The 27,363-nt window shown below is 43.8% G+C and overlaps 1 protein-coding gene across 1 annotated transcript in view; it reads right to left on the bottom strand.

The window, feature by feature from the left end:
* Positions 1-27,363, bottom strand: part of NAPEPLD (N-acyl phosphatidylethanolamine phospholipase D) — a 46,415-nt gene that overhangs the window by 9,648 nt on the left and 9,404 nt on the right. The window contains exons 2-4 of the mRNA XM_075345190.1: positions 24,296-24,602; positions 8,195-8,841; positions 6,207-6,321 (exon numbers count right to left, since the gene is read on the bottom strand). Coding sequence (XP_075201305.1) covers positions 6,207-6,321; positions 8,195-8,841; positions 24,296-24,602 — 1,069 coding nt within the window. The remainder of the gene's footprint in view (positions 1-6,206; positions 6,322-8,194; positions 8,842-24,295; positions 24,603-27,363) is intronic.

The following is a 27,363-nucleotide window of genomic DNA, read 5'->3' as shown; positions in this document are numbered from 1 at the left end:
AAAACGCTGATGCTCTGGAGCAATCGGTACGTGGAGATAAGCATCCTTGATGTCTATTGATGCTAGGAAATCTCCTTGAGACATTGCGGCGATGACGGATCGGAGGGATTCCATCCGGAACCGTCTGGTTCTCACGTGGTTGTTGAGAAGTTTTAGGTCCAGAACGGGACGGAAAGACCCGTCCTTTTTTGGTACCACAAACAAATTGGAGTAAAAACCGTGACCTTGCTCTTGAAGAGGAACAGGGATCACCACTCCTTCCGCCTTTAGAGTGCACACCGCCTGCAGAAGAGCATCGGCTCGGTCGGGAGGCGGAGACGTTCTGAAGAATCGAGTTGGAGGACGAGAACTGAACTCTATCCTGTACCCGTGAGACAGAATGTCTCGCACCCAACGGTCTTGGACCTGTGGCAGCCAAATGTCGCCAAAGCGGGAGAGCCTGCCACCGACCGAGGATGCGGAGGGAGGAGGCCGGAAGTCATGAGGAAGCCGCCTTGGTAGCGGGTCTTCCGGCTGTCTTTTTTGGGCGTGACTGAGCCCGCCAAGAATCTGAACTCCTCTGATCCTTTTGAGTCCTTTTGGACGAGGAGAATTGGGACCTGCCCGAGCCTCGAAAGGACCGAAACCCCGACTGTCCCCTCCTCTGTTGGGGTTTGTTTTGTCTGGGCTGAGGTAAGGATGAATCCTTACCCTTGGACTGTTTAATGATTTCATCCAAACGCTCACCAAACAGCCGGTCACCAGAAAATGGCAAACTGGTTAAACATTTTTTGGAAGCAGAATCTGCTTTCCATTCCCTTAACCACAAGGCTCTGCGTAAAACCACGGAGTTGGCGGATGCCACTGCCGTACGGCTCGTAGAGTCCAGAACCGCATTAATCGCGTAAGACGCAAATGCAGACATTTGAGAGGTTAAGGATGCCACCTGCGGAACAGATGTACGTGTGACCGTGTCAATCTGTGTAAGACCAGCTGAAATAGCTTGGAGTGCCCATACGGCTGCGAATGCAGGAGCAAACGACGCGCCGATATCTTCATAGATGGATTTCAACCAGAGCTCCATCTGTCTGTCAGTGGCATCTTTAAGTGCAGCCCCATCCTCCACTGCAACTATGGATCTAGCCGCAAGCCTGGAGATAGGGGGATCCACCTTGGGACACTGGGTCCAGCTCTTGACCACGTCAGGAGGAAAGGGATAACGTGTATCCTTAAGCCGTTTGGAGAAACGCTTATCTGGATAAGCGTGGTGTTTCTGGACTGACTCTCTAAAGTCAGAATGGTCCAGAAAAGTACTTAATTTACGCTTGGGATACCTGAAATGGAATTTCTCCTGCTGTGAAGCTGACTCCTCCACTGGAGGAGCTGGGGGAAAATATCCAACATTTTATTGATGGACGCGATAAGATCGTTCACTATGGCGTCACCATCAGGAGTATCCAGATTGAGAGCGGTCTCAGGATCAGAATCCTGATCAGCTACCTCCGGCTCATCACACAGAGAATCCTCCTGCTGAGACCCTGACCAGTGAGATGATGTAGAGGGCCGCTCATAGCGAGCTCGCTTAGGCTGTCTGGGACTGTCGTCCGTGTCAGAGCCATCACCCTGGGATGCATGGGACACCCCCGGAGCCCGGAGCTGTTCCAACTGAGGGGGACCAGGGAGCAATGAATCAACAGTGCCCATGGTCTGAGTTACTGGTCTAGACTGCAAAGTTTCTAGAATCTGAGACATAGTCACAGATAATCTATCCGCAAAAATTGCAAACTCTGTCCCCGTCACCTGGACAGTATTCACAGGTGGATCTCTCTGGGACACCTCCAGCAGAGGCCCCGGCCGAGCAGGGGGCACAGGGGCCGAACACTGCACACAATGGGGGTCAGTGGAACCTGCCGGTAGAACAGCCTCACAAGCGGTGCAAGCAGCATAGAAAGCCTGTGCCTTGGCACCCCTGTTTTTTGCGGACGACATGCTGTATTCTCCACAGAGCAATCTAGGAGGGTATATAGCCAAGAATCACCAGCGACCGTTTAGTGCAATGTATAGCATGCAAGCATAAAAATACAATTGAACACTTCGTCACTAGTGGGGTCAGCACCGGAGGTGCCGCTTACCGCCCGCTAAAAGCGGGTGTGTAGTCGCCAGAATCCCGTGCCTGGGTCTCCCAGAACTTGTCTCCCCTTTCCAGCTCAGCCTGCACACAGGAATGGCTGCCGGCGTTCTGTGAAGAGGGGCGGACCGTGGGCGTGCCTCAGACAAAGTGCGGGAAACTGGCTTCCCACTGTGCTCAATGTGAGGGCTGGAGTATGTAAAGCAGATTCCAGCCCTCGGCGCTGACGTTCTGTACAGTGTCCCGCCCTTCCCCTGACTGGCAGGCCTGGGGGCGGGAACGAAACGGAACTAGGTCGCAAAAGCCGGGGACTCTAGTAAAAAGCGCGGCCGACAAATATGCACGGCCAGCGCGGAAGTCCCCGGCGCACCACAAGTCCCAGCCGCGCCGCAGTAAAAACTGCCAGCAGGGGCCGGCGCGGCAGTTCCCAACACACTAACTCCCTCAGCAAGCTGTGGAAGTGTGGCACAAGCGCGCAGCGATATTGTCCCCGGCGCACTAACACACCCAGCAATGCTGCAGTGTGCGCGCGGTCTGTACGGGGACACAGAGTATCTTGGCGTAGCAGGGCCCTGTCCCTGACGATACTCCGCTCCATATCCAGCAGATTCCCCAGGGGCTGTGGACGGAGCACGGTCTTTGTGCCTGGAGACCGGTAAATCCCACTTCACCCAGAGCCCTAAGGGGGATGGGGAAGGATGCAGCATGTGGGCTCCAGCCTCTGTACCCGCAATGGGTACCTCAACCTTAACAAACACCGCCGACAAAAGTGGGGTGAGAAGGGAGCATGCTGGGGACCCTAGTATGGGTCCTCTTTTCTTCCATCCGACATAGTCAGCAGCTGCTGCTGACTAAACAGTGGAGCTATGCGTGGATGTCTGACCTCCTTCGCACAAAGCTTGAAAACTGAGGAGCCCGTGATCCCACGGGGGGTGTATAGGCAGAAGGGGAGGGGCCTTACACTTTTAAGTGTAATGCTTTGTGTGGCCTCCGGAGGCAGTAGCTATACACCCCAATTGTCTGGGTCTCCCAATGGAGCGCCAAAGAAAGGAAATTCTTTCTATTACTTCATGTATAGATGGAATATTAGTATTTCTCCAGTTGGCAGCGAGGAGATTTTTAATCACTTGTATGATATGACAGGTAATATGTCTATAATTTAAGTTAAGTTCATCTATCCCAATTGATAGCAGAACTAATTCCGCAGAGAGACTAATTTCAGATGAGGTTACATTATGGAGGAGAATTTCTGTATCTCTCCACAATTCCTTTAGTTTTGGACAACTCCAAAAAATATGACTGGTAGTACCTCTCTCTCCACATTCTCTCCAACATATCTTGAAGGGAATTCTAAATTACATGCAGGTTTATTTTTACTTGAATGTGGAAATTTTCCTGGATGAAGATGCAATAAATGTATTCTTCAATATACCAACCCTGGTAGTAATAGTAGTGGGCATCAACAATTGTATGGCTTTACAATGAGTGATAAAGCTTACAGAGGTATTTCCATCTCCAAGATCCTATCCCAATATGTAGTAGGTATAATAATAATATTAGTGAATACCTCCAATTAGAAATGTAGTATAGTTCTCCTGATATAGCCAGCTACCATCTCCTATATCTCAGTAATGGAACGTCTTCCCTGAATACAGATTTTTTACCTCAAATGAGAATTTTGATAATGACTGATCAATGGCAGAGAAAGAAGAAAAATTTGTCTGAAAAAAATACAAAGTTGCTTATTTTCATGTGTACTATTGATTTATGAACTAAAAATTAAAATGGTTATGCTTTAACTCCTTGACGACTGATGATGTACATGTATATCATCAGCCATTTCCCTGCATTTCATGCGGGCTTGCACATTGGGTCAGCTGATGACCCCCGTGCTTACCATGATGATCCTCCTGTGAACGCTGGCTATGAGCCGGCATTCATAGGAGATTATGATTTTTGCTGTACAGAGAAGTGCTGATGAACTGCTCTGTATAGTACAGGTAATCAGAGGATCGCAGCTTCAAGTCAACTAAGGTAAAAAAAAAAAAAAAGTTCAAAAACACCCCCTTGTGCCCCATTAAAAAATAAAACAGTTAAAAAAATAAAAAATACACATCTGGTATCGCTGGATTCAGAAGTACCCGATCTATCAAAATATAATATAAATTAATCTAATCGTTAAAGGGCGTAATGAGAAAAAAAAAAAAATCGTATATATATATGTGTTTCTTCAGATATTTTGTAATACCATGCCTGATGAAGGGACCCGAGATGTCTCGAAAGTTTGCTCTGTAACATCATTTATTTTAGTTACCATTAAAAGGTATCACAACTACAAGATTATAATTTTGTTTCTCTCACTGAGAGCAATCAACCATTTTTCAACTGGCTAACACGGTACCAAAACTTTTTTCTTTTAACGGAGAAAAAAAAATCAAAAACACCAGAATAAAGGTTTTTTGGTAGTGGCAACATTGCAATAAAAGGCAATCAAAACTTCATACCCCAAAATGGTATACGTGAAAGCATCAGCTCAGAGTGCAAAAAATAAGCCCACACACACACACACACACACACACACACACACACACACACAGATCCTCCAAAAATGAGAGCGTTACAAGTGTTTGTAAAGGGCAACAAAAGCAAATTTTAATTATTTTTTTTTTAAAAAAATAAAATCTTTTTTTCCCACCACATACTGACCTGAGGAGTCATACTGACAGACCATTTTCACCATCTGGTGAACATGATAAATTAAAAAAAAAAATATATATATGTGTCAAAATTTATTTCCCATTTTCCAGTACACTATGTGGCAAACTGAAAACGGATAATCGCTCAGGGGTGCAGGCTTTATTGTAGGTAATGACACTGCTGATATGAGGTTATGGAGGTCAGACAGCAAAACACTGTTGGTGGTGTCAAGGGGCAGGGTGGTTTGCTAGGGATACGGGATGTTGGGTCCTCTGTGAGGTACCAGAGCATATGGTGACATCAGAGTCATGAAGACAAAAGGCAATCTCGGTGACATCACCAAAATATGTCACCGATGCAGGAGTGTGTAACGATTGATTGCTGGAATCTATAGAGGGCTGCCATCAGTGCTGAACAAAGAACAAAAGTGGCCCATTGGGAGACACTATTGTGTGCCTCTTTCTTAAGAAGGGTGGCAATTTTTCAAGACGAATTTGCACAATACTTACCTTGTTGTGTTCTGAATTAAGCAATCTTAATTACCCCAATTGTCTACCTCTTTGGATACTGTTAAGCTCCCTTCTGTCATGTTCACAGATCATCCTTATAAACACTGGATGTTGTTGTGTCTTCGTCACCCATATGACATCACACCATACATTGGTACCCATATACTTGGGTACTGACAAAGTGGCACTGTCGTTCAGTGTTTACATGGCTGATCTGTAGACCGCAGGGATACGGTACATGCGATAAACAATGGGGTTAAGAATGTTTAGGTTAGAACATAAAACAGTTCAGGGAACTGTAAAAATAATGCTAGAAAGTGGCCAATCCCTTAGGCTATGTGCGCACTGGAAATGTGAAGTTTCTCAAGAAAATTTCTTGAGAAACTTCGGGAGTGAAAGATTTCCGGACCTCCGGAAAAAATCCGCACCAAATCCGCATGCGGATTTGACGCGGATTTGCCGCGATTTGCCCGCGGGTGGTTCCCTGCGGATTTTTGCAGGCTGTACTGCTGAAACCCGCAGGGTACCTGCGGAAATAATGGACCTGTTCATTTTCTCAAGAAAGTTTCTCGAGAAATTCTTCAAGGAAATTTCTTGAGAAAAATCTGCACCAGTGCGCACAGCTTTTTTTTTTTTTTTACCATAGAATTTGCTGGGAAATGTCTGCACAAAGATTGCAGACATTTCTCAAGAAATTTCCGCGGGTAAATCCGCGGGAAAAACGCACTAGTGCGCACAGAGCCTTAAATTGGTGATTATGAGGTTCAATGTCACCTTATGTGACAGTTTGTGAGTATTGTCAGAAACACTCACACTGTATATACAATGTGATGACTATAGCCTAAAACAGTGGTTTATGCTAGTGATTTAGAAGTCATGCTAAAAGGACATACCTCATTAGCTAAAGCAAATGTTCCCCAGTGGATTCCAACAGATTTCTTGGCACGAACATCAGCATGGATTCTTACTGCTTCTTCTGGGTCAACATGCTGGTTTTTCATAAACCACCTAGAGGACAAGCCAAGAAATGCAGATTTTAAAAAAATAAAAGCACCAAAATAACTCAATGGGAGCAGAGCTCCAGAAATGTATTTCTTGCACAGGCTTTGGGAACCTTCCACTGACAACGGTATGAGATATTCTCAGAAGAGATGCCCAGGTTCTAGTAATTAGGTCTGCATCTACCAGACATTTATAGCATATCCTGAGGAGCGTCCATAAATGTCTGAGCTGTGAATACCACTTTAAGGCTGTATTCACATTGCATTTGTAAATTACATTTGCCAAAAAATTACGGAAAAGCTATCGCCCCCATAAGCCTAACGTATCTATAAAGGCCCACCATTTACTTTACTAGTAGTTATGCAAAAAGTTCAAGAAAAAAAAGAAAAAAACATATTACAAAGTATACATTATTTTCACTTTACAACAGACAATTGACATTCTATGGTCAGTCCTCTGTCAGGGTATACTTTATGAAGTTCTACAAAACACCTCCGACAAAGGATCTCAAGCAGTTTGAGCAGATCTTGAATAAAAAAAATAAGTGGACATTGTGATAATAGCAATCTATTTCACCCCCATCCCTCATACATGAGCGCAGTATACAACAAAGGATCAGGCATTTGAATTTAAACCACCCAGTCCTCAAGACCCCACTGACATGGTGGGACCTCCCTACTCATGAGTAATTCCATGGGTAAAAAACATGCTTGTCCCAGTGCCTTTAAGCAAAAGAATCTCAAAGCATAAAATAGAAGGTAGAAGGAAAATTAGCACAACCGTCCAATTATAAAAAGTCTTCCTTTATTCTTGCATATTAAAAAAAAAAATTCAAATATGTTGATAAAACAACAGAAATGGATCCATGCCTGCAGTCAAAAGTCTGACGCGTTTTAGGCAGTTGCCCTTAGTCGTCGCCTCGTGCCCGAAACGCGTCAAACTTTTGACTGCAGGCATGGATCCATTTCTGTTGTTTTATCAACATATATGAAAAAAAAATTTAATATGCAAGAATAAAGGAAGACTTTTTATAATTGGACGGTTGTGCTAATTTTCCTTCTATCTTCTATTTTCTGCTGCACACCTTCAGTGCTGGAATATTTGCACCCGCCCTCATGAATTCTATAGCTGGCAATCCTATGGACTGGTAGGCTCGCTCTCTCTTTACAATGAAACTCAAAGCATGTCACAGTAGGTAAGCGAAATACGTATTACTCTAGATCCCATGAATGGTATCTCAGAAGCCCCCCCCCCCACCTATACACATCAAACTGAGGGCTAATCCCATCGAAATTGGTGTCTGCGTGAATAACCTTTTTGGCAGTATTTGGTAGGTAGGTGCTGGGGCTTGTTACCTATAATTCCAACCTACAATAGCCCTCAGTCCAGTAGACCACTGCGCAACCAGCTCTGTCCTCACCTATTGTACCATCAACCATTCCCTGTAGACTGTGAGCCCTCGCGGGCAGGTCCTCTCTCCTCCTATACCAGTCTGTTTTGTACTGTTAATGATTGTTGTACGTATACCCTCTTTCACTTGTAAAGCACCATGGAATAAATGGCGCTATAATAATAAATAATAATAATAATAATAATTGGTATTTGTTCCTATTCTCGACAAGCTTAGGGTTTCCTGATGTTTTCACACGAATTATCATTCACATTTTTTAAAAATCCTACCTAGAGTTGTTTTATGTACACCTGAAATTTTTGAACAATTTTTGCGACAATGAGAAAAAAAAAAAAAAAAAAAATACCATTTTGATGAACATGGGGCAGTAAATGTCATTGAATACCACAAGACACACACAAAAAAAAAAAAAAAAAAAAAAGACTTAAACTGATGAGCCAGGGTCATGGTTTTAGTATAATGCCATACCTTGGTTCGTAGGCTCCTATAGGAATTGCAGCTACGTCAAATGGACCAAATCTTTTTCCAATCTGTTCAAATGCAGCACAATAAGCAGTATCTCCTGCAAAATAAAACCTATTTGAGGGTCCAAGTACAGACCAGCTACCCCAGAGAACTTTGTTGTCATCAAACGGCGTCCTCTTGCACCAATGTTGGCAAGGAGTAAAAACAAATGTCACTTCATCATGTCCAGGGACACAGTTTTGTTCCCACCAGTCCAATTCAATCACATTTTCACAGCCACAGCTTTGCATCCAGTTTAAGAGACCCAAAGGAACGAACCACCTCAACTCCGTACCAAACCGGGCATTCAGGCCCAATACAGTGTTGTAATCCAGGTGATCATAGTGGTTGTGGCTTATTACAACAGCATCTATTTTGGGAAGTTGCTCTACAGAACATGGGGGTCGTCGAAACCGTTTTGGACCTGCAAAACCAAAAGGAGAGGCCCTATGGCTGAAGATGGGGTCAGTGAGAAAAATCAAATCATCCATTTCCACCATGACAGACGCATGGCCCAACCAAGTGATCCTTATGCCATTTTTTGTCTTGCCAGCAAGCTCCGGGTGTTGTACAAAATAGGGTTCAATAATAGGAAGTGCTCTGTCCAGTTCCTACAAAGAAAATACAAAATTATCACATATCATCAAATACATGCCTTGTATGATAATTCATAGACTACAGCATTTAGTAGTACAGAAAACTTGTACAATACTAGAAAAACATGTCTGGATTTTATAATCCGTGCTCTACCTGTACACAGGGTGTACCAGGTATTGAAACAGTCCCATTTATTGTAAAAGGAACAGAGATGCCATACCAGACTAAGGCCGGTTTCACACATCCGGCTTTTCGCCGGTTTGCCGGATCCAGCGCTCTCCCTTACAATGACTACAGTACAGTGACAGCGCAACAAGCGCCGGTCACATGCTGTCATGTGACCGGCGCATGTGACCCGGAAGTTACAGTGCTGTCACTGTACTGTATTGTCTGTACGGGAGAGCGCCGGATCCGGCAAACCGGCGAAAAGCCGGATGTGTGAAACCGGCTTTAATGGACCTTCATAGTGCCATTTCTGGAAGCAAGTTACAGCTCTATAGGTATTAAAGAAGCACTCCTATTAAAGATTTTGTCCTTTTAATATACTGCAATTATCATATTATATAGCACTGTATACTTACAATTGATTAGTTTGGCCTTCTACCCAGTTAATTCTTCTATTTTCCATTAGGCCTATGATAGCATGTGATTAAAAACAGGCTAGCTGAATACTTCTCGATTTTATCTAGAAACATAAGTCATCAATAGAACTAAAAATCTAGGTCACTGAAAACACTTTGTAATTCTAATGATGACTCATGCAGGGAAAAAGAGACTTCCTGTTTCTAGATAGAGCTTAGAAGGATTCAACTGGTTTGATTTTAATCATGTGAGGTCATAATGGAAAAATAATTCAATTAACTGGGTAGAAGGGCAAAATGAGCAATTGTAAGTACACAGTGCGATAGAATAGGATTAATGCAATATATTCTGAGGATAAAAACTTTGATGGTAGTGCTTCTTTAAAGGGTTTTTAGAGTTCACGTTTTGTGTTGTCAGTGACCATAAGTTGCCAGAAGGAGAAACTGCACAATACACCTGCATTGGCCCCAGTTTTCAAATGTCACATCACGCGATGTACTGTTCTCCTCTAGGTGTAGTAATGTATGTAATGGCTGACTAGTGTCACTAAAAGCCGGACATCTTTTAGAGAGTGCTATGTTATAGAAGTTGTGTCACTATAAACCTGACATCTCTTAGAGAGAGTTCTGTTATATAAGTTGAGACTCCGTCAGTAAACAGGGAGTGAAGTAACTAGCCACACAGGGAAAGACAGGGAGGCAGTGCAATCTGTGCCTTCATCACTTACCTAATAATTTTGCAGCAGATTTAGTATACATACCCCTGTTAAAAATGCCAGGTTTTTGTCATGTAAAAACAATGACAAGAAGAATAATTTCAGAACATTTATTATTATTATTATTTGTACAAATCCATTGAGAAACAAATCATTTTGAAGGGGAAAATTAAAAATAAACTAAAACAATTTGGTTCCATAAGTGTAAACACCCTCTTATAATTGGGGGTGTGGTTGTGTTTAAAATTAGCTAAATTGTAATTAAATGTCATATTAAATAGTAGGCAGTACACAGCTGCTATAATTTAAAGTGACTCAAATTAACCCCAAATAAAGTTCAGCTGTTCTAGTAGGATGTTTTGACATTATCTTAGTTGCATTTTACAGTAAAAGCCATGGTTCGCAAACAGCTTACAACACAGCAAAGGATCTCATTGTTGAAAGTCATCAGTCAGCAGAAGGGTTGCAAAAATATTCCAAGGTATTAGACGTACCATGTAGCCCAAAAGAAAGTTTCTAGAGACATTATTAAGAATTAAAATTGATAAAAAAAAAAAACAAAACACAACGTGAAGAAATCTTGTCTGGGAGGCAGTTAAGTACTGGTTATTTAATGCATGTGACAAAAATCTCCCATATTCTTCACATCCCTGGCCTCTGGGGTAGAATAACAAGATAGATATTCTTGTTTTGCAAGAAGAAGCTTCCAAGCCAGGCTACATTTTGCCAATCCTACATGTAGTCTACCAAAAGCATGTAGGAAAACATGTTATGGTCTTAGACCAAAAGGTATGTTTGTTGTAAAGCCAACACTGTGCATCCCCAAAAGAACACCATACCCACAAAGAAGCATGGAGGAGACAGCATTATGCTTTGGGGCTGTTTTTCAACAGCTGGAACTAGGGCTTTAATCAAGGTGAATAGTTCAGTATATCAGTCAAATTTTGAACAAAACCTTCATGCTTTTTATATGATAAAAACTTGGCATAACAACCGATGGCAGATCTAGACACAGAAGGATTGGGCGTACTGAATGTCAATTTACTTTTTTCTAGGAGACAAGCCATGAGTTCATGTAAAACAGGAATCTGGCAGAAACATCTACCCCTCCAATCCATTTATAAGACTGTGTACCACTTTAAAAGATAATCCAATTAACCAATCTATGACCCTAAATCGCTGCTGCAGCAGCACAAGATCAGGCTTTAAAGTTCAGTATTCATCAGACTGAAAGTGCATTGGGGTGTGAATGTGTACTTCCAGCTCCTCAGCCTCAATGATTGACGGGTCGTTCATTCTGTATCAGGACAGTGGTGAGATTCTGAGCCCCGAGTATGTATTGTGAGCTGGCTATTATTATCTTTACAAACTGCAAGAAACGACCTGCCTTAAATCAAACACAAGAGGGTGGTGCTAGGCAGGGAAGTTGAGGGGTTAGAAATGTTTTGTCACGCGACAATGCCCCTTCCGAACTGGTGTATCCTGAAATTCAAAACCTGATTTCTCACTGCTTTACGTACCCTTTGGGAGTCATAGAGGGTAACAGTTCTACCTTTTAAAGGACGACAATGCTGCACATTCTCAAATTCTTTGGCGGATTAGAAATTGACAGGTTCACTGTAAAGATAGTGGTCCAATATGTAGGTCTTGCCTAAAGGCCTCCATTCAAATTAAAGCTGGACGAAACTGCACAAGTTTATTTTGACAAGAGTAGACGACCATCTCATGTTTATGGAAGCATTTTGACTCTCCCCTCACATTGTCTACAGGTAAAGTATATCTTTGTACCCTGTTAGCCAGTAGATAAGAAAAAAAAAATGTTTAAAAGAACCTAGAGTTCTCAGTGGTTGATACCATCTTTTCAATTAGCCATTAAAAAGGTAATAATAGCAAGCTTTCAAGATTACCATGCCTCATGAAGAGACCTGAGTAGTCTCGAAAGCTTGCTATTATTACCATCTTTTCAGTTAGCCATTAAAAGGTATCAACCACTGAGGACTAGTGATGGGCGATACCCCGATGGTCGGGATCGGGGAGACTCGCTCGATCGTTTTGTAAAGATCGAGATTGGGATCGTGACAACACGATCTTGCATCCGATCAATCACCGATCTCGGGCTTTACAGTTATGGGATGGGGCGGAGAGGGGGGGGGGGGGGTCTGTAAAATAAAGAATATAGTTAATACTGAATATTGTCATTATACTTACAGGTCCCGCGATGCGTCCTGCAGACTGTCTTCCTCTGCATCAGCTTCCGAGTTTGATCATCACTGTGCCCTCCCGGTAACCACCGCTGACTAAAGGACCTTCTGTGACGTCATAGCCATGTGACCAGTCAGGTGTGAATTTTGTATTACCTCGGTTACGGACTGGTCACATGGCTATGGTGTTGTGCAAGGTCCTGTATTGTCAGTGGATAGGGATGGGCAAGCATGCTCGCCGGTACTCGATGCTCACCCGAGCATCTCAGTACTTGGTATACTTGGCAAACGTAGAGTAACTGCGAGAAACTCGGGCACATACTCGGCTCCCCCTTCCTGTATATCGGGAATCATAAAAGGATAAGAAGGTCGGGTTTAACACTGCGCTAAAACCATGAAGCCAGACGATGTGATGGATTCTTTGCTATATTTTCTTTATTTAGGGCAAGTCAACGCGTTTCAAAGGCATGTCCGCCTTCTTCATCAGGACAAAGGAAAAAACAGCATGATACCAATTGCTACTTGGGGATACATATATATTGCTGAAAAGGAGGCTCCACGTATACACAGATGACGTCGGCCAGGGAGTGACTGAACGTCACGTGTAAAGAAAAGAGGAGGAAGTGGAGAAAAAAGTTGGAAAAGTGGAAAAGAAGGGGAAAACGGAAAAAGAGAAAAAAAAAAAAGTTAGAAGGGGTTAAAACAGAGAGGGTGTAAACATATGTCTGTAAAAAAATTGCTTTAATAAAACAATGTGCTTTATTTATAAACTTGCGCCTAAAAACACATAAAAATGTAGTGTCAGGGCGCTGACAACACAATCTGCAAAAAGGTGCAGGAAAAATAAATCTGGAGATGATCCAGCAGTGGAAAAAAAATATGAAAGGAATAGAAGAGGTAGTTTCTAGAAAGTGAATCAAATGAAAGGATCAAGTTTTATATTCATTAAACCAAGAGCAAAAAACAGTGTCTGATGGTATTACATTTGAATGAAGAGATACATACAGTAAATATGATAAAAATATAAAGAAATAAAAACCATCAAAATTAAAAGAATTAAAAGAAACACGCTGAAGCCAAATTAAATTAAATTACTCCTTTCACCCCTTTCACCCCGATATAAACTACCTCTTCTATTCCTTTCATATTTGATCTATTCCTTTTTCACTCACTGCATTTTGTTCCGGCTCGTTTTCTATGCCGATATGAACTCCTTTCACCCCGCTCTGACGGCCCCTTCAGGCGCACGCATGCGCAGATAACTTTTTCCCACGCTTTGAACTCACTTCACCCCTTTCAGCACTTCTCATAGCACAGTGGAGTTTTTTTTCCCTATGCCCGTGTGTCCCATTTTTCTTTTACATGTTTTGGACCTCACAAAAATCCTTTTTTTCCACTGCTGGATCATCTCCAGATTTATTTTTCCTGCACCTTTTTGCAGATTGTGTTGTCAGCGCCCTGACACTACATTTTTATGTGTTTTTAGGCGCAAGTTTATAAATAAAGCACATTGTTTTATTAAAGCAATTTTTTTACAGACATATGTTTACACCCTCTCTGTTTTAACCCCTTCTAACTTTTTTTTTTTTCTCTTTTTCCGTTTTCCCCTTCTTTTCCACTTTTCCAACTTTTTTCTCCACTTCCTCCTCTTTTCTTTACACGTGACGTTCAGTCACTCCCTGGCCGACGTCATCTGTGTATACGTGGAGCCTCCTTTTCAGCAATATATATGTATCCCCAAGTAGCAATTGGTATCATGCTGTTTTTTCCTTTCTCCTGATGAAGAAGGCGGACATGCCTTTGAAACGCGTTGACTTGTCCTAAATAAAGAAAATATAGCAAAGAATCCATCACATCGTCTGGCTTCATGGTTTTAGCGCAGTGTTAAACCCGACCTTCTTATCCTTTTATGATTCCCTATTGTATCATCGGGGCTGCTGCTTGACCAAATTTCTGCCTTCATAGGAGTTGTGCCTGTCACAACTTCCACAGGTGAGCACCTGTTTTTATCTTCTAAGTCTGCATTGTTTGCCAGATAAGACCCTATGTGCGCTTTTCTCTCCACAGTTTTTTGTTTTGCCTTCCTGCATATCGGCGCTCTTTACAGAGTCATCCCACATGCAGGAATTGGCTGCCACACACTGTAATGCCACAGCCGGTGGATAGCGGTGTTGGGAATCAGGTGAACGGACTCATTCAGTGATTAGACAGCACGGAGAGCAGAAGCGTTCTTCCTCCCCCTGTGCTTTATGATATAGCAGAGCTAGATCGCTGACAGATGACCAGGATCGTGGAGAGGGAGTAATAAAGATAGAGTCCCTGAGTGTTTTCTGGGGCGGCTGCGGACTGCTATTCGCAGCGGGGGTGGGGGGGTGGGGTGGGCTCAGAAAGCACAGGCCACCCTGTGCTGCGGATTCAAATCCCCAGCTGCCTAGTTGTACTTGGCTGGATACAAAAATTGGGCGAAGCCCACGTCTTTTTTTTTTTTTATTTCATGATGTAATTAAAAAAAAGGCCTTCCCTATATTTTTGTTTTCCAGCCGGGTACAAATAGGCAGCTGGAGGAAACATACAAAACTATGGCAAAGCTCACGTTTTTTCTTTTGTTTTTTTTCCTAGTTTTTTGGCAAAAACAAAACAAACAAAAAAGGGCTTCCCTGGATTTTCCATTGCCAGTGAAGGCAACCAAGCAGTGTGGGTTAACAGCCAGTAGCTGCATGGATTACCCTTAGCTAGCAAAAGAAAATGCAGGGGGAGCCCACGCATTTTTTTTAAAATTATTTATTTTTATATAAAACAAAAAAAAAGCTTCCCTGTATTTTGATTGCCATCCAAGGTAAGCCCAGGCAGATGGGGGTGACAGCTCCTAGGCGTCTGCTCTATCTGCGCTGAGGATCAAAAATACCGTGGAGTGCTGCATCATTTTTTTAAACATATATATATATATATATATATATATATATATATATATATATATATATATATATATATATATATATATATATATATATATATACATATATATATATACATATACATATATATATATACACATATATATATACACACACACACACACTAGAAGGTGGCCCGATTTGTTGTGTGTAGTTACCAAGTGTTTGTGTAGGGCGATGTACATGTTCTGGGTGTTGTCTGGGTGTGGCAGGGGGTGAGAGCGGTGTTGTATGTGTGTTGCGTTGTTTGTGGAGCGCTGTGTGTCTGTAGCGTTGTGTGTGTGTGTGTTGCGCGGTTTGTGTGGGTGTGGTGTGTTTTGGGGGGAGGTATGTTTTGTGCAATGTGTGTGTTGTGCGGTATGTGCGTATATTTATGTATGCCGCGGTGTTTGTGTGTTGGGTGTTGTGTGTGTGCGGCGTTGTCTGTGTGTGTGTGGGTGTCTGTGTATGGCGGTGTTTGTGGTTCCCAGTGTGTGTGTGTGTGTTGGGGGGAGGTGTGCACCTCCCATCGTGCTCCATCCCCCATGCTGCGCACCCCCCATCATGCCCCATCCCCCATGCTGCACACCCCCCATCGTGCTCCATCCCCCATGCTGCGCACTCCCCATCGTGCTCCATCCTCCATGCTGCGCACTCCCCATCGTGCTCCATCCCCCATGCTGCGCACCCCCATCGTGCTCCATCCCCCATGCTGCGCACCCCCATCGTGCTCCATCCCCCATGCTATAATAGTTCTATTATACTCAGAGAGGAGTATAATAGGAGGACTATAATAGGAGGAGTAGTCCTGGGGGGAGAGGAGTATAATGCCGGCTCCCTGCACATGTGTACCGGGAGCCGGTGTACGCTGGTAACTATGATACACATCGGGACCTTAGTTACCCGATGTGTATAATGGTTACCAGCGTTCACCGGCTCGTCAAGATCCCAGCAGCGCAAGGTTATGTCTGGCGCTGCTGGGATCGTGACGGAGCCGGTGTACACTGGTAACTATGATACACATCAGGTAACTAAGGGACCTTAGTTACCCGATGTGTATAATGGTTACCAGCGTTCACCGGCTCCGTCAAGATCCCAGCATCGCAAGGTTATATCTGGCGCTGCTGGGATCGTGACGGAGCCGGTGTACACTGGTAACTATGATACACATCGGGTAATTAAGGGACCTTAGTTACCCGATGTGTATAATTGTTACCAGCGTTCACCGGCTCCGCCACGATCCCAGCAGCGCAAGGTTATGTCTGGCGATGCGTGCGGAGGGCCGGGGGCGAGTGGCCAATCCATGCGGAGGGCGGGGCAAGGCCGAGGTGAGCGACCAATCCGGGGGGGCGGAGCCGAGGCGAGCGGCCAATCCGTGCGGGGGGCGGGGCCATGGCGAGCCCAGCGGCCAATCAGCTTTGTGTCACCGTAAGGACACAATTTTGGAGCAAGACAGACAGACAGAATAAGGCAAATATATATATATAAAATTTATTAAGAGACCACTGCAAAATTTTCAGTTTTTCTGATTTTTCCTGATTTTTCTCGGTATATTTTTGAGTACAATGTGAATTGGTCTTTTATTCTATAAACTATTGACAACATGTCTCCGAATTTCCAAGCAATAAATTTTGATTTATTTTCTGAAAATATAGTTGTATAAAAATAAGTAATTTTAAAAATATGCCGTAGCGCTCCATGGTATTTTTGATTCTCAGCGCAGATAAAGCGGATGGCTACGGACTGCCACCCCCACCCCCAGCTGCCTGGCTTTAACTGACTAGCGATCAAAATACAGAGAAGCTCATTTTTTTTTTTTAAATTATTTTAAAAAAATTTAAAAAAAAAAAAAATGCGTGGGCTCTCGCCGTATTTTGATAGTAAAACCAGGCAGGGATTGGGATTCTCTGCAGCCGCCTTTGGAAATGGCGCATTGTTTCTTAGCCATTTCCAGGCACTTTACCCAGCTTGTCCAGCGGCCCTTATGGCGGTGGCACGCTGGGTAATAAAGGGGTTAATACCAGCTTTGTATTCTCAGATGGTACTAAGCCCGAAATTCATGGTGTCACACCAAATTAGACATGGCCACCATGAATTTCTAGTAAACAATAAAGAAAAAAAAATGTATTAGGAATAAAAGAAAAAAAACATTTTGAGACTCCATCTTTATTATAAAAACCTTAGTTATATCCTTAGTCCGACATAATCCACAGGGAGAGCAATGTCAACTCTGCCTCATCACTCTGTATAGATACAGTCTATACACAGTGAGAATCAGAGAGCATTGCCAGCTCTGATACATCAAGCATTACCCCGCACCTGACGTTCTCCGGACAGGAGCGCATCAGCTGCATGGAAATATATGCAGCCGACCCGCTGCTCTCAGGAGAGTGTGCGCCGTGATGCGACACTCGCACAGTGACAATCAAAGTTCAGATAACAGGACCTGTGAGATGTCATACTCATGTGACCACTCTGTAGTCAATGAGGTAATAAAACATTCACACCTGACTGGTCAAATGGTTATGACGACACAGAAGTTCCTTTTAGTCAGCGGTGGTTACCGGGAGGGCACAGCAATGATCGGACTTGGAAGCAGCGGCCGGGAGATAGCTGGTCTGCAGGACACATCGCAGGACCTGTAAGTATGATCATAATGTTTTTTTAATAATGTGCTTTTTTTTTTACAGCCCCTGGACCCGATCTATAACAGGAGCTTCCCAGGAAAGCGGGATCGCCCACCACTACTGCGGACTCTCAGTTCTTTTAAACATTTTTTTTTTCTTTCATTGTCTAAAGTTCAAAATCCAAATCCTTTTGTTCTTCAACTAGGTAAGTTACTGTCAAAAGCAGTTTGTTCCACTTTCCCGTAAAAAACCCCCCAAAAAAACCCCAAACCCAACAACTTTAATTTTTGGCCCAGAATTCAGATGATTGGAGATGTTGTGTGAAAGCAGTTGGTTGAATTAGTGTTCTTCCAGCAGCTATTTAACACTAGAAGTCCCAGAGAGGGGTCATTTAACATTTCTACCATTGGAACCCTATGGAGCTCGAAATTTCTGGGACTTCTAGTGTTAAAGCTCCACTCCAGCGGGAGCGGGGGTTCAGCAATGGGTTGGAAGCTTTAAATATAAGCCCCCTGTCCTATACTAACCTCTGATGGCTTGACCTCATACCCACACCACTCCGGTACCGTGGTGTCATCTTTTGACTGTAACTTCTGACTGGCTGGAAGTCAGAAGTTACGTTACAAGCTACCAATGCAGCAGGAGCAATGGCGATATAAGATGAAGCCGCCAGAAGGGGAATATAATACAGGAGACAGGGGACTTACATTTAAAGCTCTACTCCAGCAGTGCAACATTAAAAAAAAAAACAAAAAAACCCCCAAAAAACACTGGAGTGGAATCTGTCAGTAGGATCAACACTTTTAAGCCATCTATATTGGGCATGTAAATCATAGGAAGCGGAATAAAATGTTATATTGATATCTGCACTATGATTTCTTATTCCAGTGAAATTCATGTTTTTTCTATAAATGAGCTGTTGCCGGCTAACGATCGGACATTGATCTGAATGATGGAAAGAATGAATGAATGAAATTCTGCCTCCAAAGCTTATTCTTTTTATAAAATGGGCCACTACCAGTGTGACATGTAACTAAAACAGAACATTAGATCTAAACTTTGTCTTCTTACAAACTTATTTGCTGCAGCTCTCACAGATCTGCTATACTACAACACTGTCTGCCTGAGAGATGGAGGCTGAAGCTGAGAGGAACCTGCAGATGTGTCAGTTGTAATCACGCACAGCTCTGCAGTGAGATCAGGAGAGCAGAGAGTGGTCATCACATATCACACAGGTAATGCCACCTTCTATTTAACCACTTCACGACTTATGACGTACTGGTATGTCATAGGTCGTGCCTGTCCCTTTAATGTGGGCTTCCATGTTTCCCCACATGTGTCAGCTGACCTTAGCAGACATGTTGCAGCTAACAGGCGCAGCTGTTAACTAGTTAAATCCTGCTTTCAATCTTGTGATCACAAACCCCTCCCCCCCCACAAAAAAAAAAACATTTATTTGGTATCGCAGAGTTCAGAAATGTCCAATTTATCAAAATATAAAATAAATTAATCTGATCGGTAAACGGCATAATGAGAAAAAAATAAATTACATTTTTTTGGTCACCACAACATTGCAATAAAATGCAATAAGAGGCGATCAAAACATTATATCAATCCAAAAATCGTATAATTAAAAATCTTTAGCTCAAGACACAAAGAAATGTGTAATTAAGAGTAGAGTGAGGTTCAGTAGGAGACTGCAATGTGCTTGTACCAATGTAGCAGAGCTGAACTTAATATTTTATTCTGGGACTGCACTGTTGTGATAAATCCCCTACAGTCGTATGGAAATCTGCTGAGGAAACATGATACTGCCATAGAGCTGTGACAATTCAGCTCTGCTGCATCTCTGTACATTAAAGGGGTGGTTCCCTACTTATTTTTCCAAGGCACATCAATATTATGTTGAGAAACAAGGTTTCTCTCAAATACCTTGTGTTGCCAATAGTGCCCATGAGTGGCGCTCAACTTCTCGCTGACCTGACATCACTACGGCCGGCCCCAGGCTTCTCTGAGTCACTGGGTTGTGGGCAGCGTTTCACCGCTCATCACAGCCCAGCATCTCTCTGCTCTCTCCTTCACTGCAGAGCGCTGCAAGCAGGAGCGACACTGGGCTGTGACAAGCGGTGAAAATGCACCCACAGCCCAGTCACTCACAGAAGCCTGGGGCCGGCCGCGGTGATGTCAGGTTAAATAGAAGTTGACGTGACATCACAGAACATCAGAGGTCATGGAGCCCAGGAGGGGGGTCATGAAGAGGAGATGAGCGGACCCCAATAGTGTCGCTCACAGGCACTATTAGCAACACAAGGTATTTGAGAGAAGCCTTGTTTCTCAGCATAATATTGATGTGCCTTGGAAAAATAAGTAGTGAACCACCTCTAAAAAGGGAACCTGTCATGTAAAAAAACGCCATTAACCTGCAACATTGGGGCCGGCTAATCAGTCAGTATGGGGTGTGGTTACAGCCACCGCTCTCCATGTACTGAGCGGTGATTCAAACCGAGCCGGCCACATCCCTACGACTGGAAGATCAAGACTGCCAGGAGGAATGAAGTTCATTTTCTCCCCGCTGCGGAGCTGTCAGTGCGGCAGTTGCACAGCGTAAGAACACTATTAACCTGCAAATTAAGCCCATATCCGTAAGTAGTGTTATTTTTGTTTTTTTACATCACAGGTACGCTTTAAACACTTCTTATATACAGGTTTATATAGGGCTACAGAAAACACAAAGTAAATAATTGTCAAATTTGACATTACATCTGTGCATACTATTATATTACAGTATTTCTGGTTTAATTCAAGACTCCAGCATTAACTTGACTCTTCTACAATACTGTGTTTTTTATGTAGAGTTGACTTTGTGCGTAAAGGGAACCTGTCAGGTGTAATATGCATCCAGACCCACGAGCAGTTCTGTGTGCATATTGCTATTCCCTGCCTAACCGTCCCTGTATGGCGGAGAGGTGAGAGAGATCATCCTGTGACGCTGCATATTCATTAGCCCACCCACAGGGGCATACTAACATGTTAATGGGGGAGACTGGCCAGGGAACTATCTCCCAGGAGATTACTCCCCTCGCTCATTAGCATACGGTAAAACATCTTAAGAAACACTTTTTCTAAAAATCTCTTTTTTATCTGTGCTAGTGTATACAGGGACGGTTATGCAGGGATTAGCAATATACACCCAGAACTGCTTGTGGTACTGGCTGCATACTGCACCTGACAGGTTCACTTTAAGCCCTATCTAAAACCACAAACAATATTGTACAATCAGATTGCATAGATATAAGGCTGCTTTCACACCTCCAATTTTAGCAGAGCCGGCCAATCCGGCTCTAAAACCTATGCAACGGATGCGTCGACAATACCGCATCCTTTGCATACATTTTTGACATGCGGCCCATCCAGTCTTTGCCGCTTGCGGCACGCTACTGAGCATGTGCAGTGGAAAAAAAAACGCATGCGGCGTCCATAGGCATGCATTGCAAATCGCGCTGCATCAGCCGGATGCGGCGCGATGCAGGTTTTTTTGCCGGACAAAAAAAAAAAAAAAAAAACGTGCCAGGCAACGTTCCATCCGGCCACCGCATCGGCTAAATCTGACGCACGCGGCAAAAAAAACGGACCGAACGCAAGCCCATGCAGCACAATCCGGCACTAATGAAAGTCTATGCAAAAAAACCGCAACCGGCGGCAAAATAAAAACGGTTGCGGTTTTTCTGCAAAGCGCCGGATTGTGCCGCACAGGAAAAACCGGATGTGTGAAAGCAGCCTTAAGGGGGCTTTACACGCTACGATGTCGTTAATGTTTTGTCGTCGGGGGTCAAGTTGTTAGTGACGCACATCCGGCGTCATTAACGATATCGCAGCGTGTGACACTGACCAGCGACCTTAAGCGACCTCAAAAATGGTGAAAATCGTTCACCATGGAGAGGTCGTCCCAAACTCAAAAATCGGTAAGGGTTGTTTATCCAGGTGGTTCATCGCTCCTGCGGCAGCACACATCGCTATGTGTGACACCGCAGGAGCGAAGACCGTCTCCTTACCTGCCGCCGGCCGCAATGCGGAAGGAAGGAGGTGGGCGGGATGTTACGGCCTGCTCATCTCCGCCCCTCCGCTTTGATTGGCTGGCCGCTTAGTGACGTTGCGGTGACGTCGCTGTGATGCCGAACGTCCCTCCCCCTTGAAGGAGGGATTGTTTGGCAGTCACAGCGACGCCGCTGACCATGTAAGTATGTGTGACGCTGCCGTAGCGATAATGTTCGCTACGGCAGCGATCACAAACAATCGCATGCGCGACGGGGGCGGGTACTTACACGCTCGCTATCGCTACAAATTGCTAGCGATATCGCTACCGTGTAAAGCCCCCTTAAAAGTTGAAAGTGCTGTGCTGCAGTCCTAGGGGAAACCAGAAAAACTGTACAATGATAATGTCACCAGATGCAGCTGAAGCACATACTCAGCTCTGCTACATCTGTGCACACTACGATTGTACATTATTTGTGGTATCACATAAATAGGACTTGCCGATCTCAGAGTGTAGCAGAGCTTAGTTTGTCAGCAGGTTTACCCAAAGTCCTCTGTAAAGCCACAGATGGAGTCATGAGATCTTCAGACTTTACATAGGGTGCAGGAAAATCTACTTTATTCCAATGCAAAGAATAAACCGTTGCTAGGCCCTCTGACATTTCCCTACACGCCTTTAATGTTTTGTTTGTCTTTGGATCTTATGCAGGGCATGGGCCGCCTGATTTCAATAGCAGAGAAATCATGTACAGCAGCCTGCGGATCACCTGTACCGGCCATACTGCAACCTCTGAGTTCAGAATAAGCTGTCATATGTGTACATGAGGGATTACGCTATTTGTCCCCATTATATATGACTTGCATGCTACATTTTTTCATAAGTTTCTGCCTCAGTATATTCCAATTTTCAGGTGTCTTTATGCTAGCTGCTATGAGGTCTGCCATACATTGACACATAAGGGATCCTCTCTTACTCCCACCTCTATTTGACACACGTCCCATGGAGGATATGATACAGCAGAACTAAGCAGTGTTGCTGTGACTCCCACTGTAGTGGGAAATAAAATGCTTAATAGAAAGCAGCCGCACCAAATATGGGCAACTCTCCACAACGTCCTCCTTTTCCCCTCCCATGGACATCAATAGGCAGCTGCACTATGACCCCTCAGTGAAATGGAAGTCTTTTCTTTATTTCAGCAGGTTGGATTTTAGCTGTAATTCTAAAATGAGATTAGGAGGTGGAGGAAATGAAGAAGAGGACCATAAGTGGAGAAAGTAGCACATTTCTCTGATAATACATATTATAGTGTGTCTCTTATTTTCTTCTACTATTGATTGAAGCAAAGTCTATTAAAATGACAGTGACTACTGTAAAGGCAACCTGACAGCTGATTCATGCTGCCCAAAGAGCGGGCAGCAAGAATCAGAGCCCGGTTCCATCATCACAGCCAGGTATTTTCTTTCTCTGAAAAACTCAGGCATTTGAGTGGACATAGAGTTAGATGATCCGGCTGGGGACCATAGCCAGAGATTAGACTAGTTCGGCTCCACACAGTCTCTCCCCGCACCTCTCCAGGTGATTGATAGTTTCTCGCTATGGGAGAGGCCTGTCAATCACCTCTAGCGTGATGGAAAAAGTCTTCTGTGGGCAGAGCTCGACTAGTTATCTCTTGCTATGGTCCCCGGCCAGAGCTCCTGACTATCCTTTCTGAAACGCCGAAGCTTTAAGGCTATGTGCGCACTAGGCCGTTTTACCCGCGGATTTACCCGCGGATTTGCTGCGGAAATTTCTTGAGAAATGTCTGCAATCTTTGTGCAGACATTTCCCAGCAAATCCTATGAGAAAAAAAAATAGCTGTGCGCACGCTGCAAATTTTTCTCAAGAAATTTCCTTGAGAAGATTTTCTTGAGAAAATTTCTTGAGAAAATGAGCATGTCAATTCTTTTCCGCAGGTACCTGCGGATTTCTGCAGCACAGCTTGCAAAATCCGCAGGGAAAAACCTGCGGGAAAATCGCGGCTAATCCGCATGCGGATTTACCGCGGATTTGGTGCGGATTTTTTCCGGAGGTCCGGAAATCTTCCACTCCCAGAAGTTTCTTAAGAAATTTTCTTGAGAAAATTCACATTTCTAGTGCGCACAAAGCCTAAAACTCAGTTTAGGTAGCATGAAGCAAGTGACAGGTTCCCTTTAATACTTTGTGCACAGATACTTAAAGCATGCCTTTATGACCCACAATACACTGCTAGTATGTCACAATGTAACAGCAAAACAGATTGCAGTACTCTTATATAGGTGTGATATATATATATATATATATATATTAGTGTTTACATCTACGATATTTATCAGTAAGGACACATCAGAATAGGCTATACCTCTTTGGAGCCTGGTACACTGCTATTATCTTTCTCAGTTATACCCCATTTCAAGGCATTTTTAATGGTAGGGGTCTTCCAGGTAGGCCATGGATTGATGAATCTACCATTTTTGCCCTTGATTGACTTGGTGACATCTTCTTCTAATCGGACATCCAGCTTGAAGCTCTTTCTTGAAGAACGAGAGGAGTCACTACTTCTGGAGCTGCGGGTGGAGTTCTGTCGTTTTCGGACCGTCTCCTTTGGGTATTGACTGGTGGAGATTAAACATTCCTCATCCTTGTCATCTGCTTCTAGCTTCTGTAATCTAAGATGAGAAATGCACTGGTAAATAGACAAGTCCAAACTGCTAACAATGACATGGGGTGCTGGTGGTTTCTACTGCACACTGACTATTATATGCTTAGCACTGAATTATTCTAGAAACTTAACATGTAAAATAGCAGCTTTTTTGCAGACAAGGTGTGTAGTCATTTTAACCAGCGATGAACTACAGCTCTCATACCATGGCTAATTTAGAGGTTGTGAGAAAGGCTGCCCAAAATATATTTTCAATCTGCTCAGTAAATAACAAGTATTTGAAACAGGATGTGGTGCAGGGTCAGATCTCATCTATGGAGGAACTGGTGTGCTCCAATGCTGCATATCCGCCACAAGATTCAGCAGATTTATAAATAGTATCTAGACTAAACCGCTGAATTGTGCCCTCCGATCCTCGGGCAGCATAAATCAGAGAAGAAAAAAAAAAATCCAGGATCCATAGCCAATAGTTCCATAGAATATAAAATAAAGTAGACAAAAGTCATGATTAAGGGTGGTTTATCAGCTTGAAATGCGTAGCGTGTCTACATTATTTTAATTTAAATTTATATTCTATGGAACAGTAATAAAGCCTAGTTTTATATTAAACTATTGACCACGGATGCTGGATTTTTTCTAAAATTTTTCTGGAAGCCGGTCCAGGACTTCGGTGCACCGCACCCTCATTGCCCCAAGCACTGGTAAGCTTGACTCTCTCTTTCCTTGGCATAAATCAGACACTGGCTCTGTCATTTCAGCCAGGTATGTTTTACTCTGAAAGGCTGCATCGTTTCAGGGGGGTGGGCAAGCCATGAGGGACCAGGCTGCTTAGGTGACTAGTTCAATAGGCCATCATCCAACAATTATATTGGGATAGACCTGTCACTCAAGGGGGAATTGGGTGAGTAGAATCTGCCAGGGACAGGTGCTCACACTGGTAACCCTAGGGTCATGATAAGCTTTTAAATGTTAGTTACTGTCCCATCAAAAGTATACGCCTTGTCGTGGCGGGTGGGCTCTCATGAACTGGCCAATTTGTGCACTAAGTATCTTCATTTTTAAACATATTTTCCATAGCAGTAATGCAGTGCCAATTTCATATATTCAATGTTTGCATATCACAGTATTTCCTTGCTTATATATTGAATAGTCGTGGCAACTTGCACTTCTTGGAGGTGCTGGTCAGTTTTTTGAATTCGCAGCTCATTAAATGTGTTTTCCGTGAAATGCCTTTCAGAGTAAAACATACCTGGCCAAAACGACGATCAGTGTCTGATTGATGCTACCTGAATCAGTTTTCAGTTTCACTTCACCATTCGCCAAATTTATCATAGCGGTTCAAGAAATGTGACTCTCTAGTCTGAGTTTACACCACCCAATGGCTGGCTTACTTTGTGCCAGAAATGTACTCCCATTTTGACGCATGGTGTCGCAGGGAGGTCATGGCCCTTTTCTACCAAACCACTGTTTAAGTGAGGCCATGTTAGACAAGGCACAGAAAGGGTCTAAAGGCCACGTTACACTAAGCAACATCGCTGCTAAGGAACAACTTTTGTGACGTAACAGCGATGTTGCTAGCGATGTTGCTGTGTGTGACATCCAGCAACAACCTGGCCCCTGCTGTGAGGTCGTTGGTTGTTGCTGAATGTCCTGGACCATTTTTTAGTTGTTGCTCTCCCGCTGTGAAGCGCACATCGCTGTGTGTGACAGCGACAGAGCAACAACTGAATGTGCAGGCACCAGGAGCCGGCTTCTGCGGACACTGGTAACGACGGTAAACATCGGGTAACCAAGAAGCCCTTTCCTTGGTTACCCAATATTTAACTTCGTTACCAGCGTCCGCCGCTCTCAGCTGTCAGTGCCGGCTCCCTGCACAAATGGCCACAGTACACATCAGGTAATTAACCCGATGTGTACTGTGGCTAGGAGTACAGGGAACAGGGAGCTGGCACTGGCAGTGTGAGTGGCGGACGCTGGTAACGAAGGTAAATATCGGATAACCAAGGTAAGGGCTTCTTGGTTACCCGATGTTTATCATGGTTACCAGCGTCCGCAGAAGCCGGCTCCCTGCTCACTGCACACGTAGCAGAGTACACATTGGGTAATTAACCCGATGTGTACTCTGGCTAGGTGTGCAGGGAGCCAGCACTAAGGGGTGTGCGCTGGTAACCAAGGTAAATATCGTGTTGGTTACCCGATATTTAACTTAGTTACCAAGCGCAGCATCGCTTCCACACGGCGCTGCTGGCTGGGGGCTGCTCACTGGCGAGATCTGCCTGTGTGACAGCTCACAAGCAACCCGTGCAGCAACGCTACAGCGATCCCTGCCAGGTCAGGTTGCTGGTGGGATCGCTGGAGCGTCGCTTAGTGTGACATCTCACCAGCGACCTCCTAGCAACTTACCAGCGATCCCTATCAGGTTGTAACGTTGTTGGGATCGCTGGTAAGTTGTTTAGTGTGACTGGGCCTTTAGATCCATACTAAATAGAATTCAGGTCATTAACACTTTTTTTGCTACAAATTACACCAGAATCCTGGCACATGTAGCTTAAATATATGTTACATTATCGAGGTTCTGTGTAATATCATCTTTAAGGGTACATTCACACGCTCAGGTCAGTTTTTAGAGCTATCAAAGTGCAGTTTCTCTCCACGGGTCACCCAGTTTACGACAGTTTTTTAAAAAGTAACTAAAATTAGTGAATTCTTTTTTACAATTGACACTTAGCAATGGATCAGTTAAAAACAGATGGCACAAACAGATTTAA

This window comes from Anomaloglossus baeobatrachus, chromosome 4 (assembly GCF_048569485.1).
Source record: "Anomaloglossus baeobatrachus isolate aAnoBae1 chromosome 4, aAnoBae1.hap1, whole genome shotgun sequence".
Lineage (NCBI taxonomy): Eukaryota > Metazoa > Chordata > Amphibia > Anura > Aromobatidae > Anomaloglossus > Anomaloglossus baeobatrachus.
The sequence above is the reverse complement of the archived record's forward strand: the minus strand, read 5'-3'. Positions and strand labels throughout refer to the sequence as shown.